Here is a 17,839-nt window from a genome sequence, read left to right on the forward strand (position 1 = left end):
CAATGCTTTATTCAAGGTAATGAAAACTGATCTTGCAGAATTTGGTTAGCTCCCTCGGGTCATGAAAATGCTATCTTTTGGATGTTGAAACTAACTTGGCATATACATGTAGTTAAACACTAAACCATGACGCTAATTGCACGTAATGTAGAAACTAAAGTAAATTGGTTTGACTAGAGCTGTTAGATGTTGATGTGCCTCTGATGTTGAGATCACTCAACCAGATCTTTGATTATGAGAAAAAAAACATGGGATTTATAAAACAGATAAGCAAAACATCATATAGGTTCAAAATCATATCACAATAGAGCTTAAGTAGATACGCAACCGGGATCCTGAGTATTGATGTGGTGGAAATGTGGATGGTATCTCTCGGGGATCACCGATATTGATTTGCTTATAAATGAGATCGGTTATATGGATGACACTTCTTTTTTTTTTTTTGGTAAATATCGCGGTGAAGTTCTACAAGGTGTGCCAAATCCTACCCGCCTGCGGAGGAGGAACCGAGGGGGCGTGGGAGGAGTACAAAGTGGATGCATGGGGAAAACTACAAAGCGGATGCAAGGTCGTGCAGTGCGGATGCAAATGCACCCTTGCATAGCTGGATACGCTAGATTTAAGGGGAGGAAAAAGTCTACATAACTCCCCAAACTATCTAGGGTGGACTACTAACCCCCCGAACTATTAAACCGGTTATTCTACCCTCTGAACTTTCAAAACCGGTCAAATAACCCCCTCGAGTGGTTTTGGAGGGTGGTTTTGTCTTTTTCTTTTTTATTTATTTTTGTTGAATATTTGAAAAATCATAATAAATCATAAAAAATCATAAAATGAAAATTTTAATTTTTTTGGACTCCTGATGAGTTGATCTACACAGTGAATATATAATATGGTATGCTTTAGTACAAAGTTTTTGCTGTACCTTTAAATCTATGTTTTTCTATAATTAATTTGAATAATTCATATATGCAGTTCCTGTGGTCCAATTATGGTAAAATTTTTATGGTGGGCTCATTATTATATGCTTGAACTATGGTAAAAATTTCATACTCATTGGATCACATATAACTTAGTTATAGATAAAACATAGATTTAATAAGAATAAAGCTAAATAAATTGATAACTAAGTTATACGTGATCCACTAGGTACGAAACTTTTACCATAGTTCAAGCATACAATAATGAGCTCACCATAAAAATTTCACCACAATTGGATCATAGGAACTGCATATATCAATTATTCGATTTAATTAAATAAAAACATAGATTTAAAGCTACATCAAAAACTTTATACTAAAGTATATCATATTATATATTCACTGTGTAGATCTACTCATCAGAAATCCAACAAAATTTAAATTTTCATTTTATGATTTTTCTATAATTTATTATGATTTTTCAAAGATTTAGCGGAAATAAATAAAAAAGAAAAAGACAAAACCACCATCCAAAACCACTCTAGGGGGTTATTTGACCGGTTTTGAAAGTTCAGGGGGTAGAATATCCGGTTTTATAGTTCGGGGGGTGAAGTTGTCCACCCTTAATAGTTTAGGGGGTTATGTAGACTTTTTCCTTTAAGGGGATATAGGGGGATAAAGGACCAGACTGATTTCTTACTAGTGCTAGCCTACATAAGGCCATAGGCAGATAACCAAACATGCTCAACTTACGTTACATGTGTCTGTGGATGGAGTTTTGTAGGCAACGGACCCATATTGGGATATTAAAACGTGTAAAAACCCTTGTACTAGGAAGAGATATGTCAAGTAGTTTTTACCAAATTTACTTTGAGCATCTCCGAGAGTTTTGTATAGTTTACTTGCTAAACATCTAGCAAATTAATAGAAAATAGTAACTTTAAATTTTATTTTTCTTTAACAGTCTCCTACAATGGTGTCCTAAATGATTTTTGCATTCGCAATATCAAACTATTTCAAACTTTACATTAGGAACCCTAAACTATTTCTAGCCAACCAAACTTTTCTTTTACCAGTTTCTTTGTCTCTTATCTTTCTAATCTGGAACATTTTATTTTTCTTAATTTACTCATATGTTCAATTTAATTCAATCTCCTAAAAAATGTCAAATCTGAGACTGGATATGAAGTTACTCTCAACCACGAAAATTTACGAGTTGGAGAAGATATTTGACTACTTTTTAATTTCATAAGGAGTTCTTTTAATTAAATTTGTTGGAGGACATTTTTTCTTTTTTACAAAAAATAAAAATAGATAATTGTTTTACAAAACCCATCGAGATGCTTTTACGGTTTATAATTCTCCTTCATTTCTAAATTATAAGTTATTTTGGCTTTTTCTATATTGTTATGTATTTAGATATAGTAACCTACATGCATAACATAAGTTATATATTAAAAAAAATAAAAATAGCCAATTATTTATAATAATTTAGAACGAAGCGAGTAAAGATATTTTGATTTGCTAGTGTGAGAAAGAAATCGAAAAAATACACCAGAAACTTATTATTTGCTGTAGGACTCCTAAATTAATAATGGTAAGTAAGTTTCTTTGCGAGGAAATTACTAATGACAACTAAAATACATGATGTTTTAGCCGCAGAAACTAATCCGGTTGCCATCATTAACTAACCCGGAACCCTCTGTCAGGCTTCTTATAAATCCTCCAGCCTGTTGCCTTCTACCCTCTTCCTCTCGATTCCGAAGCTGTTCTCGCCCCCAGAAATAAAGCAGCTCCTCCGGGGGGCGGCGAACCACTTCCCATCGCCAAAACCCTAGCCCCGATCCGGTCGAGGAGCGCTGCTTCCTTGCCATGGCGAGCACCACTAGCCAGGCGAGCCTCCTACTCCAGAAGCAGCTCAAGGGTACGGATCCGAAGGCCTCCTGTTCCCCCCCTCCCTTTTCGCCCCGATTTGCCGCGATCGCCTCCTGATCTCTCGAACGTTTTTCGTTGCTCGTCACAGATCTTGCGAAGAACCCCGTGGATGGGTTCTCGGCGGGGCTTGTAGACGATAGCAACGTCTTCGAGTGGCAGGTCACCATCATCGGCCCGCCTGACACCCTATAGTAAGTGAATTTTGCCTGCCCTATAATCACTACACTATTGTTATTGGGATATAGATTGCATGCTTATGGGTGTGCATAGTCGTTTCAGGTTCAGATTGTTTGATTTGCATGGTGCACACTATATGAATTCCATGCTGTGATGTCGATCTGCAACCCATATTGATGAATTGTGGTGTGATGGAGTCGATTCTGCATTTTGATGCCGATTGTAGGAATTCCATGCTGTGATGTCGATCTGCAACCCATATTGATGAACTGTGGTGTCATGGAGCCGATTCTGCATTTTGATGCCGATTCTATATAATTTGTGTCTGCTTCGTCCTGATTGTTTGGTCTCTATAGTGTACATCAGAATTCTGTGTTGCCATGTTGATCCACAGTCTTCATTGATGAACTATTGCATGATTGATTGGTGCGCATACTCTAGTTGTTTCTGGTTCATACTGTTTGATGTACATGGTGCATACTGTAGGAATTCCATGTTGTGATGTCGATCTTTAACCCATATTGATGAATTTTTGTGGTGTCATGGAGCCGATTCTGCGTTGTGATGCCAATTCTGTATAATCTGTGTGTCTGCCTCTAGTCCCAATTGCTTGGTCTCTATAGTGTACATCAGAATTCTGTGTTGCGATGTTGATCCACAGCCCTTATTGATGAACTATGGTGTAACAAGCGGATTCTGTGTCTTGATGCTGATTTGTATCACTTGTGTGTAGTCACACTGCTTCTGAGTTTGGTCCTTGTCTTGTACGTGTATATCGATCTTTTGTACTACTTAGCTGCATGTTTCTGGTAGATCCATAGAGCAATCCAGTTTGTTTTAATTCAAATACCTCACCCACCTGTTTTTTTTTTTCTCATGAAATTAAGAGGGTTAACATTTTACTTTTGCAGTGATGGAGGCTACTTCAATGCAATAATGACCTTCCCCCAGAACTATCCCAACAGCCCGCCATCAGTAAGATTTACTTCTGAGATGTGGCATCCGAACGGTAAGCTTTGCTATCTGATTGATATTCATGTCTAATATTTGATCATGTCAAAGTTCTGACAATTCTTATTATTTTGAATTCTCAGTTTATCCTGATGGACGTGTTTGCATCTCTATTCTTCATCCACCTGGCGAGGATCCCAATGGTTATGAGCTTGCAAGCGAACGGTGGACACCAGTGCATACGGTGTGACTTCTTGTTCAATGTCTGTTTATTTGTTTGTTTATACAGAGCTCCCGACCCGCCACCCCTAACTGGTGTGGGGGTGGGGGTGGGGGTGGGTGCTAATACTGTTTACATTTAACTCAGCCTGTTTGGATCCCATGAACTGAAACCAAATATCTAGAAAGTGCTTCCCATTTTATTATTAAAATACTTTCCAATTCCTCTCGATCCTGAGAACCAAACAGGGCCTTATACAATTATTCCTGCATACTGTGGTGTCTGTATGTGGGTTTGTTTCTGAGTGAGTGTATGTCACTGTTTGACTCTGGGCGCACGCGTGTATCTCTCTCACACACAGTAGCTAAAATACTATATGACTGAATTTTTTGTTGATGTATACCCTAGCCCATAACTTTTATATTTACATCAGTAGAAATTAGCCAATGTGCATGTTGCCTTCGCTAATTTATTGTGTTTTCATAAATGCAGGTTGAAAGTATAGTTTTGAGCATCATTTCAATGCTTTCTAGCCCGAACGACGAGTCTCCAGCGAATATTGAAGCTGCTGTAAGTGCACATGACATTATTCTCTCTTTTTTGTATAGGAAAACAAACTGCAGAAGTTCATTTGTGCTGCTTCGAGTGCAACGTTAAAAGTGGTCACTTATATTGGCTTTGCAATTGCATTAGTCAGTGTTGCTGATGGATAAATAGTTTAATACAGTATTGGGTCCTTTGAAATACACTACTTGAGTAATTATTTGCTTATTAACCCGTTAAATATTTATTGTGATCATTTCTCCTTGATTAGCACATAGCGCTTCTGCTATTGTCAAGGTAGTTGACTTTATGCACTTCTGAAGTTTTCTAATCATTTAGTCTAAGCCACACCATATCTGAAAACTTGCTGGCTTTTGGTAAAACACCGAAATGTTGTTATCAGATACCATTGGTTTCTGAAGTTGTACGTGAATGTCTTGCAGAAGGATTGGAGAGAAAAGCGGGATGAGTTCAAGAAAAAGGTAAGGCAATGTGTCCGCAGATCTCAGGAAATGCTCTGAAGGAGGAACATATGGGGAGTTGAACGAGTGCTGCAACCGGTCTGCTGCAATTCACAGCCAATTACCTCGTGCCAGCATTCTTTTGCTTTTCCCCTGTATATTTTCCGTTCAGTGTCATTCGTATGGTGGTGTTGGGTCTCCTTAGACAAACTCGGGACTGTTGCTTATCCTAAAAATTCGATTGTATTGTGTGGCATGAAATGATCGGTGTCGAAGAATATTTTGAACATACTGCCACCTAATCATAATTTTCATGGAGAACATCATAAGAAAGATGTGATGGCTGCCAAATGTGTCTTTAGCTCATTTCCTTGCTGAGTATTCAGATTCCCTCTGCGTACCTGGGCAACTTAGGATTTTAATATTTGTACACTCCCTCGTTGAGTATTATTTAGATTCTTTTGCTATATATTTAGACATGTTATGTCTAGATATATAATTGATTTGATGAGCTAAGAAAAAGTCAAAGCGACTTATAATTCGGAACGATAGGAGTAGTTAATTTAAGTTCTGGATGGCTCTGCACTGTGCTGGGCCTGGGCTACAGGTACCATTAGGATCTCAAATGATCAAGACTAAATCATGAATCAACACCATGGATCCTCCAATGATTAGCACTAGTATTAGGAACTATTTGAATCTCCTTCTCTAAAGCTCTAAAAACTTTAAAGCACTTTAGCTCAGTTTCGAGATCTAAAGTTGTAGCGTGAGATGGGCTAAAGTTTAGAGCTATCTTTTGACCTCCTATCTTTAACTCAAGTTTAAAGCTCTAATTTAGAGATGAGGATCCAAACAGGCACGCACTTGCATACATGTTGAGCCCATGGAATAGTGTCTAATTACTTACATGCACGACATGTCTAAAGTAATACTATTTCAGGCATTTTGCTCCTGCGGTTGTCTTCGTAACCTTGCTTTTGTTACTGTCTACTGCATATATATAATTTTGTACCTTCAATATATATATCCTTTTGATTTTTACATATAGTGATGGAATGTTCAATTAGATTTATAATAATATAAATTTTCGCAGCAACACGAGGTGTCATCTAGTTCATCAGAAAAAAGACATCTAAATTTTACATCTTCTATACTAGTATAGATGGATATTCAACTATTCTTTTTTTCCCTCAACTTCAACTCTTGTAGTGTTCGAACCCACAGGTAAATTACTTCGGTGGACTAGAGTTTAAAGCTCTAAAGTTTAGAGAAGGGGATCCTAAAGTCTCCTGAGTCGAATGGATTAAAATTATGTTTGTATCCCTACATCTAAACTTTAGAGCTCTAGAAATTTTAGAGCACTTTAGATTAGTTTTAAGATCTAAAGCTCTAATATAAGGTGGACTAAAGTTTAGAACTAATTTTAGACCACGAGTTTGAAGCTTTAGCTAAGTTTAGAGAAGAGGATCCAAACAACCCAATTCAGTTTGAGAGCAAGAGAAGTCTTGTAAACCAAAAACGCAACCTCAAATGTAGAAGTATGTTTTCTTTGATTTCTATGTCTAAGATATTTGTGCCTTTATGTATATTTGAGAACTATCTTCATCCATGAAATAATGTAATTTTAGATTTTTGAGGAGTCAAATATTGTGAATTTTAAATAAAGGTATATAAAAATACTAACATATATAAATACTAATAACATTCATAATACAAATGTTAACGTTATTTATTGTAAATTTGATCAAATTTGAACAATTTTTTTATAGCAGCCGACACAAAATGAGGCCTTGTTTAGTTTCAAAAAAATTTGAGAAATCGACACTGTAGCACTTTCGTTTGTATTTGACAAAAATTGTTCAATTATGGACTAACTAGACTCAAAAGATTCGTCTCGTAAATTCCGACCAAACTGTGTAATTAATTTTTATTTTCGTCTATATTTAATACTCCATGCATGCATCTAAAAATTCGATTTGACGGAGAATCTAAAAAATTTTACAAATTTTTTTGGGAACTACAAGGCCTGATATAACTTGATGTCCGGCAATCCCCCCGCGTGAGGCCTTGTTTGGATGTTGTCGGATTCACCTCAATCCACGTGTGTTGAAGTGGATTGGGGTGAACCCACCCCGATACATGTGGATTAATGTGAATTCGACTACATTCAAACAAGCCCTGACACAATTCTCACCGCCAGTCTGCAGAAAGCTTGAGACTGAGATCATGCCATGTCACCGATCCGCGCCCCCCTCCTGCTGACCAATCGCGGCCCGCCGTGCACCTCTTTAAATTTCAAGCACGCTCCTTATTCGCGTCTCACTACGCAACCGCCCGAACGACTCTTCCAGTCTCCTCGCGAGTTTCCTTCAACTTCCCGCCATCTTCGATCCGTGCGTAATGGCACCCAAGGCGGAGAAGAAGCCGGCCGAGAAGAAGCCCGCGGCGGAGGAGAAGGCACCCAAGGCGGCGGAGAAGAAGCCACCCAAGGCCGAGAAGCGGCTACCGTCGTCCAAGGACGGCGGCGGCGGCGGCGGCAAGAAGGGCAAGAAGAAGGCGAAGAAGAGCGTCGAGACCTACAAGATCTACATCTTCAAGGTGCTGAAGCAGGTGCACCCGGACATCGGCATCTCCGCCAAGGCCATGTCCATCATGAACTCCTTCATCAACGACATCTTCGAGAAGCTCGCGCAGGAGGCGGCGCGCCTCGCCAGGTACAACAAGAAGCCCACCATCACGTCGCGCGAGATCCAGACCTCGGTCCGCCTCGTCCTCCCCGGCGAGCTCGCCAAGCACGCTGTCTCCGAGGGCACCAAGGCCGTCACCAAGTTCACCTCCGCCTAGAATGGTAGATGATTCCCGCTTGACCTTGTTCTTGACGGCTCTTCCCTTTGTTAGGCAATGGGTCGAGAATTGTTCTGTAATTGGTGGTGATGTGTAGGGTTTTACGAACAATGTAATGAATTAATGAATGCTAGTGCTACGTTTGGTATGTGAATCTGAATGTATTGTCGCTGTAATTTGGCAATTGATAATACTCTGCAATACTCGTTCAAACTCTGAACTTTGTTTGGCATGAGCAACCGAATTGAAATGAGAATGTGTGATTGTGGTTATATTGGTATCTTTCCTCTAAATAAAAAAAGATGTGTATTTTATCAGTTTTGGTTATCGTCTTCTTGTTCTGTGGGGGTGTCTTGTGGATTGGCGAACTCCGGCAGGCTTCCCGGGAGGTCGGAGCCGTAGACGTGCCCCATCTTGGTGCGCTTGGTCTCGAGGTACTTCTGGTTCTCCTCGGTGATGGGAGAGATCACCGGCACCCTCCCCACCACGGCGAGTCCGTAGCCCTTGAGCCCGATGAACTTGGCCGGGTTGTTGGTCATCAGCCGCATCGTGCGCACGCCGATGTCACGGAGTATCTGAAACGCACGTACATTTGGATCGAAAAAACACACATCAATCTCCCCCTAACTTAAAACAAGGAATGAGGCAAGAATTGCTGTGGATTCTGCTGGCTACCTGGGCGCCGATGCCGTACTCGCGGGCGTCCACGGCGAGGCCGAGCTCGACGTTCGCCTCGACGGTGTCGTGGCCCTGGTCCTGGAGATTGTAGGCGCGGAGCTTCTGGCCCAGGCCAATGCCGCGGCCTTCGTGGCCGCGGAGGTACACGAGCACGCCACGGCCGGCCTTCTCGATCAGCTTCATCGCCAGCTCCAGCTGGTTGCCGCAGTCGCAGCGAGCTGAGCCGAGGATGTCCCCCGTCAGGCACTCTGAGTGCACTCTCACCAGGACGTCTTCGCCGTCGTCGATGTCGCCCTGCGTCGCAAACATATATTGGATGGTGAGAATCACACGATCGAGACCACAACTGGAAATCAAGGTAAAACTGCATTTTCTGACCGATATCGATGTCCCTAGAAGATGGAGACAAGTGATTGCATTACCTTCACAACAGCAATGTGCTCAGTTCCATCGAGCTTGGATTGGTAGCAGTAAGCTCGGAAGAGGCCCCATTTCGTCGGCAGGCGAGACACAGCAATCAGCTCCACCAGCTTCTCCCGCTTTCTTCTATACCTGAATGAAACCAAACATTTTTGTTGAAACCTTCATATCGTAAGGATATTTGCAACCTGGAAATATCCCAACACCAAACCAATACATTTCAGTTTTCAGAGGTATATTAATGTTTGGTCTTGAAGAGTTATGCAAGCAGTATAGTATAATCAAAATGATACAACAACGGAAGCTTTTAGGTTCATAAAGGCTTCACCTTAAGATATACTAACCGGATGAGATCAGCAATTGAAATGATGGGTATGTCATGCTCCATAGCCATCTGCTGAAGAACTGTTATGCCTGCCAATGAACCATCCCTGGGGTCCATGACAGTGGAGAGAATGGATACAGGACGGAGACCTGCCAATGCAACAAGATCGACTGACGCTTCTGTGTGGCCAGCTCGTTTCAGCACACCCCCATTTCGGTACTTGAGGGGGAATATATGGCCTGGTCTCCTCAGATCACTGGGCTTCGAATCAGGGGAGGCTAGAGTAAGGATGGTCTTTGCCCTATCAGCAGCTGAGACACCAGTAGATATGCCAACCCTAGCATCCTGAAGAGATTGAAAGATATCTCTTCAAGTTTGGTACATCTGAGAACTTGCAAAAGCTATGAGATGATATATCTTTACCACTGTCACCGTGGAAGCAGCAGCCGTGATATCTTCGATTTCTGTAATTGGGGACATCATAGGAATCATCAGTCTTGTTAGGTCCTCTTCTCTCATGCCTACTGAGATAATCCCAGAACCGTTCCTGATCATGAATGCAATTGACTCTGGGTTCACTAGAGTGGCCGCCATCACAAGATCACCTTCGTTATCGCCGTTTTCATCATCTACAGCAATAACAAACTGGAGAAGAATGAATAGTTAACTTTGTAGCTAAATTCAACTGTACTACAGAAACAATGCTAATGTAGGTATCACATTCTGCATTTAGGTCCTGTCCTGAGTTTTGAAGCAAAGGACTTACTACATGTAGATGTAAGTGTCTCATTGTTTTCACTTGAGTCTTATAATTTTTAAATAAAAGTCAAAAGGTTGGAGCAATAGAAAAGTGCACGCACATTAGTAATTGTGGTATTTATATATCCAAAATACTGGGAAGGAAATCCATCTAGTTAAGCTGCTGAATTCAGTGAATCGTGCTTGATTGGGAGCTACTACTATATTTGTAAGAATTCATGTATTACACAGTACATATGGAATATGGTCTTCAAGTAGGACAATCAATCTAGACTGATCATGCATGTTCCATGCACATGAATGGAACAAACTGCAGGGATGAAAAGTACAGGCTGAAACAATGAATATGATAAAGAGTACTGGCTCCATGCCCAAGTTTAAACCTAAACTATGATGATAGTATAGTAAAGATACAAATTGTAGTGATGAAAAGCGTTGAGGTGTGAAATATCCTTAATGTAGTCATTCACCTACCTTTCCTTCACGCAAAGCATTTATAGCCTGGTCGATTGAGGAGAATCCATCGGTAGGTTTGTCTGGATCACCCTCTGCATCACTGACAAAAAAATCTCTTGTATCCTGAGTGATTTCAGCACCAACAGTTCTAAAAGAAGCACCAGATGCATCGAGTCCTTGGAAAACAGGTCCATTACTGTTTTTGTTAAAAGGCTTATTAAAGCGCCCAGGACCATTAAGTTCATCGCCAATCGCATAACATCTAAACTTTAAGCATCCCTTTCTGATGACTGCAAATCCTATACTGTTGAGACCACCAGGGCCTTGTTGCAACCTGAAAAATTGGAATAACTGGCATGTTACAATCCTGGATAATCTTCGAAGGCCTTCCACAGATAGTAAGAATTGGGAGAATCAATACCTTGTGTTTGCAAAAGCGTGAGATGGCAGGTGGGAGCTCAGAAGAACACGGTCCATTTGGTGATCCCAGGCTCCCAGTTCATCAATTTCGGGACCAGCGTTTAGTTTATATACCTTTATCACCTGCGGTGTCACAACACCTCTCAGCCTGTCATTTGGAGTTATCTGCTCATGCAGATAACGGAAGGAAAATCCAACAAGTAGAGGAAAACTGACCACATATTTCTGAGCTGCAAGATAGAAGCGGCCGTATCGACACATCGCACACTTCAGGCGATGCCAAGGCCAAGATATCACGCTTTGATTGCCTTCTGTTGTGGGTCAAATGAAATAAGTACGTAAGTTGGACAAGACAATGACAAGTGACAGAGATTTTTATAGATAGCATCTTTTGGATGGTTTCACAAGATAATGGAGCTTCTTTCAGGTCAATTTCCATCGAAAGTGGTTAGAAGACTCGCGACTACTCTTTTTTCAGTCAGTAAATGGTCACCACATTGGGAAAATAATAACATTTTCGTCAGTTAAACAGCAGACTATGTGAAGTGACGGCGACCATTTCTTTTGAAGAAACCAAATGCTTAAGCAACATTTGAGACCGGGAGTTTCCAGAATTTGGAAGTGTCGGCACTCTGCACTAGAAAAGTAGCAGAATGATCCTTCAAAAAATTAGGCATCAAGTAACGGTCCCAGGATTTGAACCTAGGATATGCCTAAGAAAAATATTTCATATTTAATATGGTATATATATGAATTCAGCTGAAGCTAAGCGCAAGCAAGCATCAGACGAGAGGAGGTATGGTCTGGAGACGGAAGTACTTAAAAGATGTTGAACCTTTTTAGTTTGAAAACTTTCAAAATCTACCTAGAACTAATAATTTGGTCTAAATTTAGGGTAGGCATGCCTATGTGACCTAAGAGCATCTCAATCTAGGGTGTAAGTTTTAGGGTGTCACATCGACTGTCAGCCTATCACATGAGAGCCTTTCTTTAGATTTAGGCCCGTTTGATTTCTTCTAGTAAAGTTTAACTCTTATCGCATCGAATGTTTGGATATATGCATAAAGTATTAAATATAGACTATTTATGAAACTAAAAAACACAGCTAGAGAGTAATTTACGAGACGAACTTTTAAGCTTAGTCAGTTCATGATTAGACACTAATTACTAAATAAAACGAAAATGCTATTAAACTTTAATACCTCCAACCTAACACCCCCAAAGAAGAGCTAGTGTTGGTTTATTCAGAAGAGATGGTGATGAATATAGGGATAGGAGATTACATATTTACATTTCCTATTTAAGGGAGGAGTGAGAATAATTTTTTCAAAAAGGAGTGAGAATATAAAAAATCAGTGGAGATGCTGTAAGGCCGTGTCCGCCCATGGCATCAAACCATTTGCCAACCTGAACCAATCGCCTTCATCAACAAATAGTTCCACCGCTTGCATTGGGGACTGAACAACCGAACCAGCAGGGGAAGAATTCGAGGCTGCACCAATTGAGGAACGAAGGCATGGTCGCGACGGCAACCAGCAGCGGCCAAGCGGTAGTCCCCAAACGAAGGAAGCAGGCACTAGCGAAGGAAGCGGCCAAGTGGTAATCCCCAAATGACCTTGTTTGTTTGGCTGATAAGCCATGATAGAAAATACTGATGATTGATTGTTGTAAGAGAAAAACAATGCTGAATAACTGAAATTCGGCTTATAAGCTAAGTGATCAAGGTAAGCGATCAAGTCACCCGCGATCGCTGCCGTCCAGTTGCGGAATCAGGTCCCCCGGCCGCTTGGCTAGGCATTTTCGGGATTACAACGCCTGGCTGGCTAGACCTAGACATATCAGACCGTAGATGCTAGTAATGCAGTATCACTTTCAATGGCTTATTGGATTCCAATTGAATTCAAGTGAGCAACATAAATACATGTGGTAATTCTGCATCAGGGTAGATGATTAAAATAAAAAAAAAGGCTCCAATAAGTCATTGAAGAAACAATCAACCATCACCATGTACAAGGGTGGCTGTGACTCTGCTGTGTCAGACCTTGTTTGGATGTAGTCGGATTCACATCAATCCACATGTGTTGGGGTGGATTGAAGTGAAACTTGAACTAAATTACACCTCAATCCACTTCAACACATGTGGATTGAGGTGAATCCGACAACATCCAAACAAGACCTCAATGATTATTAAGTTTGTATTATCCTCATCTGGCATTGACCACTTGAATTATTATCTGACAGTCGCCTGCTGTAGGCACAGAGAAGCGTGATCAGCTTCAATGTAGACAACTGAACAAGTAAATCAGGATCATAAGATTGATTAGCGCTTCAGACTCGCAGCACCAAGCAACATGAGTAGATATGCTTGCTGTATGTTAAGATAGACATAAAACACAGAGCAATTGAAATAAACATAGAACCCAAAGTGTTATTATATCCAGTTGCTGTCCGATTTAGCAAAGTTTTCTCCGTTGCATCAGTTAACAACTCACAAAATTTTCTTCAATAAAACAATTCCACAATGACCCGTGAGAGTTTCACATGACAGCGACAAGTGGCACCTGAGCTGAGCTGAGCCAGATTTTTCTTAGGCTCGTTTCTTCCTGCTCCCCTTTCCCAGCTTGGACTTGCGTTGTTTGAACACATGCAGGTACAGCTTCAGCCACAGGAACGGATAGATCACCAGCACACCCTGTGTCACGGCCAGGCACATTACCAGAATAGATAAATTGTTGAACTTTTGTTAAGAAACAGTCAAACTGAACACATCAGCAGTACACGATGTTCCAGTTCACGGAGTCTTGACTTACCACTAGAAATGAATGGTAGCTCATGGAGAACTTCTTGAAGAAACCTGAGTAAAGGTTCCTCTTCTTCACAAATGGGAGAGCTTGATACATAGTCCACACTGAAAGGACAACAAGAACCAACGTCAGTTTAGCTTTAGCCAAGAGTAACACTGTTGTGAGAAGACATTTTGAGCTTACTTTCTCCTGGTCCAACCCCGATTGGATACAGCGGGATAAAAGCAGTGTACCTACAGCGTGCTCCCATGAGTCTATTCTTTGGTATATATGATGATATCGGCATACATATTAGATAAAAGTAGCTTAAGACGAGAGTTGGAAATGCATTAGTCTGAAAGAGTCAAGTGGACAGGTGAAACTATAAAACGAATAGGTAATACCTCAGGTATGCATTTTTTTTTAAAAAAAATTGAGAACTAATTAAACGCTCTCTCCCCCCCCCCCCCCCCCCAATGTATTGTACCAACTGAGCTTGTTGCTCAAAGTCAATCAAGTAGATGGGAGTGCTTCTCCCCTCTGATTAACCCTAAAAAACAGAGAAGCAATTTGAGAAGGGGTGAAGTGATCATTTTACTGTATTGCTAAATTATTATAGAAACAATTAGGGGTTGCTTTGCAACTCAGGACACGTTTCTTCTTCTAAGTCAACATATAAGTCCTTTTTTTATGGTGCTATAATGTTTGAACAATGGCAGCAGCTTTGGAAATCATGGGCGCCTTCCAAATGCAAGGTCTGTCTATGGCTTGCTTTTAGAAACAAGTGTTGGATGGCTGATCGTTTAGCAAAAAAGGGTCTGCCCCGCCCTGACTAATGTGTATTATGTGACTAAGAGGAGGAGACAGTGCAGCACATTCTCACAAACTGTGTCTTTGCTCGTCAGTTGTGGCTCAATCTGTTGAGTCTTGGGCTGGAGCATATGCCTAATCGGTAATCGCCATGACAAGTGCTTTGCAGACTGTTGGAGAAAAGTAAGTAAAAATATTGGGAAGGCCAAGGCCTAAAGAAAAGGATTTAACAGTGCTACCATACTTGGGGCTTGGATTATATGGAACCACAGGAATAACTGTGTTTTTTATGCAGCTTCTTCCTCCCTCCAGACTGCCCATCACTCCTTCAAAGAAGAGATGAGGCTGTGGTGTGTGGCTGGAGCCCGAAAGCTCGAGGAGTTATTCTTTGGTCATGTTCAAGGCATAGGTTGAGCCTTTTCTTTGTTTGGGTCACCGTAATAGGATAACTGGTGACTTTTTTTAGTTGTAATTTTTGTGGCCTTCTCTTCTCTTATAGCTGGGATAAGAGGGTTGTCCTGTATTCTTTCCCCACTTTTTCCTCTCTTTAATACAAAGATATGCAGCTCTCATGTGTGATCGAGAAAAAAAGAATCAGGACATGCATGAACTCCCTAGACTAGGGGCTTAATTGCAGGGTGATGCACAACAACCTGAGCCTAGGACCTGCTATTGTCCCTATTCAGTGATCCTTCCCCTTAGTCCCTTACATTACTAGAAAATTTTTATTGAAATTTCGTCTCATCTAAATACTAAACGTATTTTGTAATGATGAAAATCCTCTGCAGCCCCCCCCCCCCCCAACACACATAGAGAGAGAAGTACACAAACAAACAAACCAAAAAAAAAAGACAAAGGCCATGGCAACAAGATATCCTGCAAATTTGGTTTTCCAGTATGCACAAAAATACAAGAACTCGTAACATTAGACTGCGCATTGAATTGGAGATTGTTGCAGTATGAAACCTGAGATATGTCAGCCATCCTGGACAAACTTTTAAGGTAGTCAGAGCATAGTGAGAGTAACGGATGACCTGTACAATACAAACACGAAGCAAATTATCATTGTATAGAGATGATCCTTAAACCATATCTTGAGGAGAACTAAGAAACAAAAGGGATGCCTAAAATTGGATAGATAGATTTAAGTACTAATAGATACTTAAGGACTTAACATTCTTATATTTACCAGACACATGGTAGATCATAAATTGAAAGATGGTTGATTTCCAAGAGTTTATTTAGGAAACAAGATAGTGAGTGTCTTCTCAATTGATGATAATAGATTTTTAATTACTGCAGCATGTTAGTACTACTCTAATCATGTCTTCTCACAATCATCAGTGCTTAGACATTAATACTACTCTAATCATGATTTTTCTTCAATGTGTATCAATGGATGTTAGTACTCTTTTCATCTGAATATCAGCACGACGATGCATTGACATTTAAGAATAGTGTTGTCGTCTGAATTCTGATCAATTCTTTTCCAACAGACTATCTACTCTAATACTGCTGAAACAGCTGTTATACTGTTATATGATATGAGCTAGCTCCATAAAACTGCATATACTTAAATGGAAACGAATAGGTATAAGAGTAATCAATCACTAACAAAGACCAATTATTTAGCTTTTCTTAAGATGATGAGACAGGTTATAGTTTTTACTGCTAGATGAGGAGTAAGGACATCACACCATATAGTTTAAACTTTGAACACTACTTGCAATTATTGGCGAGAATAAGACTCAACACAGAAAGAAAATGAAATGAAAGGTCTTTCGGTCATACCTCAGATATGCTCCAAGCTATAAATGTTATGTACACAGATGGACTCCTCTGAACCTGCAGTTGCCAAACGTTAACTGAAACTTATCAGCCAGGATTGAACTCTCCAAGAGGGGAAACACAACAAAGTTACAGAAACCTAGCAAAATCAGAATCTTTTATATGTGTGCGCAAGAGGAATCCCTCTGATAGCTTTTAACCCAATCCAAGCATCACACCTCGGGAATTTGCCGGACAACAGCCAGGATGAAGTGGGTCCTCCCTCCCCATTGCAAGAAAGCAAGAAATGGCGCGGTCGGCACCAATCCTGAACCAAAACGGCACCAGTCTCAGTTTCTTCTCAGACCAATCTCAATAGAGGATTTCATGTCTCAGTTTTCAACCCATCTTATTTTGAAAACAACAGAGTTTCATCTTTATGAAACTCTCTTTGCTCTTATCATCTCTCTCCATTAATACGGCGTCATGTCAGCATATTTAGTGCCCATGAAATTTCAGTGAAATCCCTTTGAGACTGGCCTTATGAACGACTCAATCGCGTTACTGCAAGGAAAATAACGAAGGAGGTCAACAGTTCATCTTACCTATGGCAGCGTGGACCGTTTCAAGGAACGCACATGTCTGCAGGAAACCTTGGGAACAACAACAAAAGGAGAACAATTCAGAATTTCAGATGAGACCGGAGAGAACGGAGACGAAAGGTGGGGACAGGGAAGGCGGGCGGGTGGGTACAGATGAGGTCGCCGGTGACCACGTACGCGGAGTGGACAGGGAAGGGAGGGACGAGGGAGGGCAGGAGGCGGAGGAGGGCGAGGAACCTGAATTCAGCGCATAAAAAAAAAGGCATTAGTAATGGAAGCAACGGCCGCCGGCCGGTAGTCTCTGGTTGCTTGGCTACCGTACCATCCGAGCGCTTGGAGGGAGTTGTAGAAGACGAGGTAGAGCTTCGAAGGACGAGCCATGGTTGCGCCGGCCGCCTGTATGGCTGGCTGTGGTTTCGACACCGCCGGCAGACGTGACTCCGTTTTGGAGCAGTAGACCGCACACGCAATTATTTTGGAGCAGATTACGTCGTTGGAAAAGCTTGGTCATATAATATTTTTAAATTATCATAAAAAAAGTAATATTGAAACGAGCTCACCTAGGGATTCAATTATCGTGTTCGAGCTCTAGTAATTGTGTCTCACATAGAAACTTGAGTGTTATTTGTATGTAAATGAGTGATATCTTCGTTATCTTTCTTAGCTTTCTGTGCATATGTAAAACATCGAAAATAAATTATATACGTGACTAGGGTGATGATTTTAGTGTAGGTTGCTCCACGACCGGCCCTAGAGGTAGGGCACGGG

General features: G+C 40.9%; 4 protein-coding genes across 7 annotated transcripts; 2 read left to right on the forward strand and 2 right to left on the reverse strand.

Moving 5' to 3' along the window:
* On the forward strand, positions 2,633-5,558 carry LOC110430329 (ubiquitin-conjugating enzyme E2 7). Its single transcript, XM_021447877.1, has 6 exons — positions 2,633-2,844; positions 2,944-3,046; positions 3,944-4,041; positions 4,127-4,227; positions 4,696-4,773; positions 5,190-5,558. Exons 1-6 carry the CDS (start codon positions 2,793-2,795, stop codon positions 5,265-5,267), a joined length of 510 nt encoding a protein of 169 aa, XP_021303552.1. The 5' UTR covers positions 2,633-2,792; the 3' UTR covers positions 5,268-5,558.
* Positions 7,330-8,301, forward strand: LOC8061771 (histone H2B.11). The gene has a single exon (XM_002439878.2). It carries the CDS (start codon positions 7,608-7,610, stop codon positions 8,049-8,051), a length of 444 nt encoding a protein of 147 aa, XP_002439923.1. The 5' UTR covers positions 7,330-7,607; the 3' UTR covers positions 8,052-8,301.
* Positions 8,208-11,385, reverse strand: LOC8072551 (probable monofunctional riboflavin biosynthesis protein RIBA 3, chloroplastic). Its single transcript, XM_021448439.1, has 8 exons — positions 11,326-11,385; positions 11,111-11,232; positions 10,708-11,023; positions 9,898-10,119; positions 9,494-9,819; positions 9,152-9,281; positions 8,727-9,023; positions 8,208-8,626 (listed from the first exon to the last, which is right to left on the reverse strand). Exons 1-8 carry the CDS (start codon positions 11,368-11,370, stop codon positions 8,366-8,368), a joined length of 1,719 nt encoding a protein of 572 aa, XP_021304114.1. The 5' UTR covers positions 11,371-11,385; the 3' UTR covers positions 8,208-8,365.
* LOC8061772 (very-long-chain (3R)-3-hydroxyacyl-CoA dehydratase 2) lies at positions 12,960-17,558 on the reverse strand. Of its 4 annotated transcripts, none has more exons than XM_021446939.1 (10): positions 17,394-17,558; positions 17,223-17,308; positions 17,075-17,122; positions 16,709-16,797; positions 16,494-16,547; positions 15,669-15,736; positions 14,097-14,146; positions 13,920-14,017; positions 13,671-13,801; positions 12,960-13,354 (listed from the first exon to the last, which is right to left on the reverse strand). In XM_021446939.1, exons 1-9 carry the CDS (start codon positions 17,450-17,452, stop codon positions 13,697-13,699), a joined length of 657 nt encoding a protein of 218 aa, XP_021302614.1. In that variant the 5' UTR covers positions 17,453-17,558; the 3' UTR covers positions 12,960-13,354; positions 13,671-13,696. The 4 variants fall into 4 exon arrangements, with proteins under 4 accessions (XP_021302614.1, XP_021302615.1, XP_021302616.1 ...); XM_021446940.1 differs by having other exon boundaries at positions 12,960-13,357; XM_021446941.1 differs by having other exon boundaries at positions 12,960-13,398.

The sequence above is a fragment of the Sorghum bicolor genome, chromosome 9 (genome assembly GCF_000003195.3).
Source record: "Sorghum bicolor cultivar BTx623 chromosome 9, Sorghum_bicolor_NCBIv3, whole genome shotgun sequence".
Lineage (NCBI taxonomy): Eukaryota > Viridiplantae > Streptophyta > Magnoliopsida > Poales > Poaceae > Sorghum > Sorghum bicolor.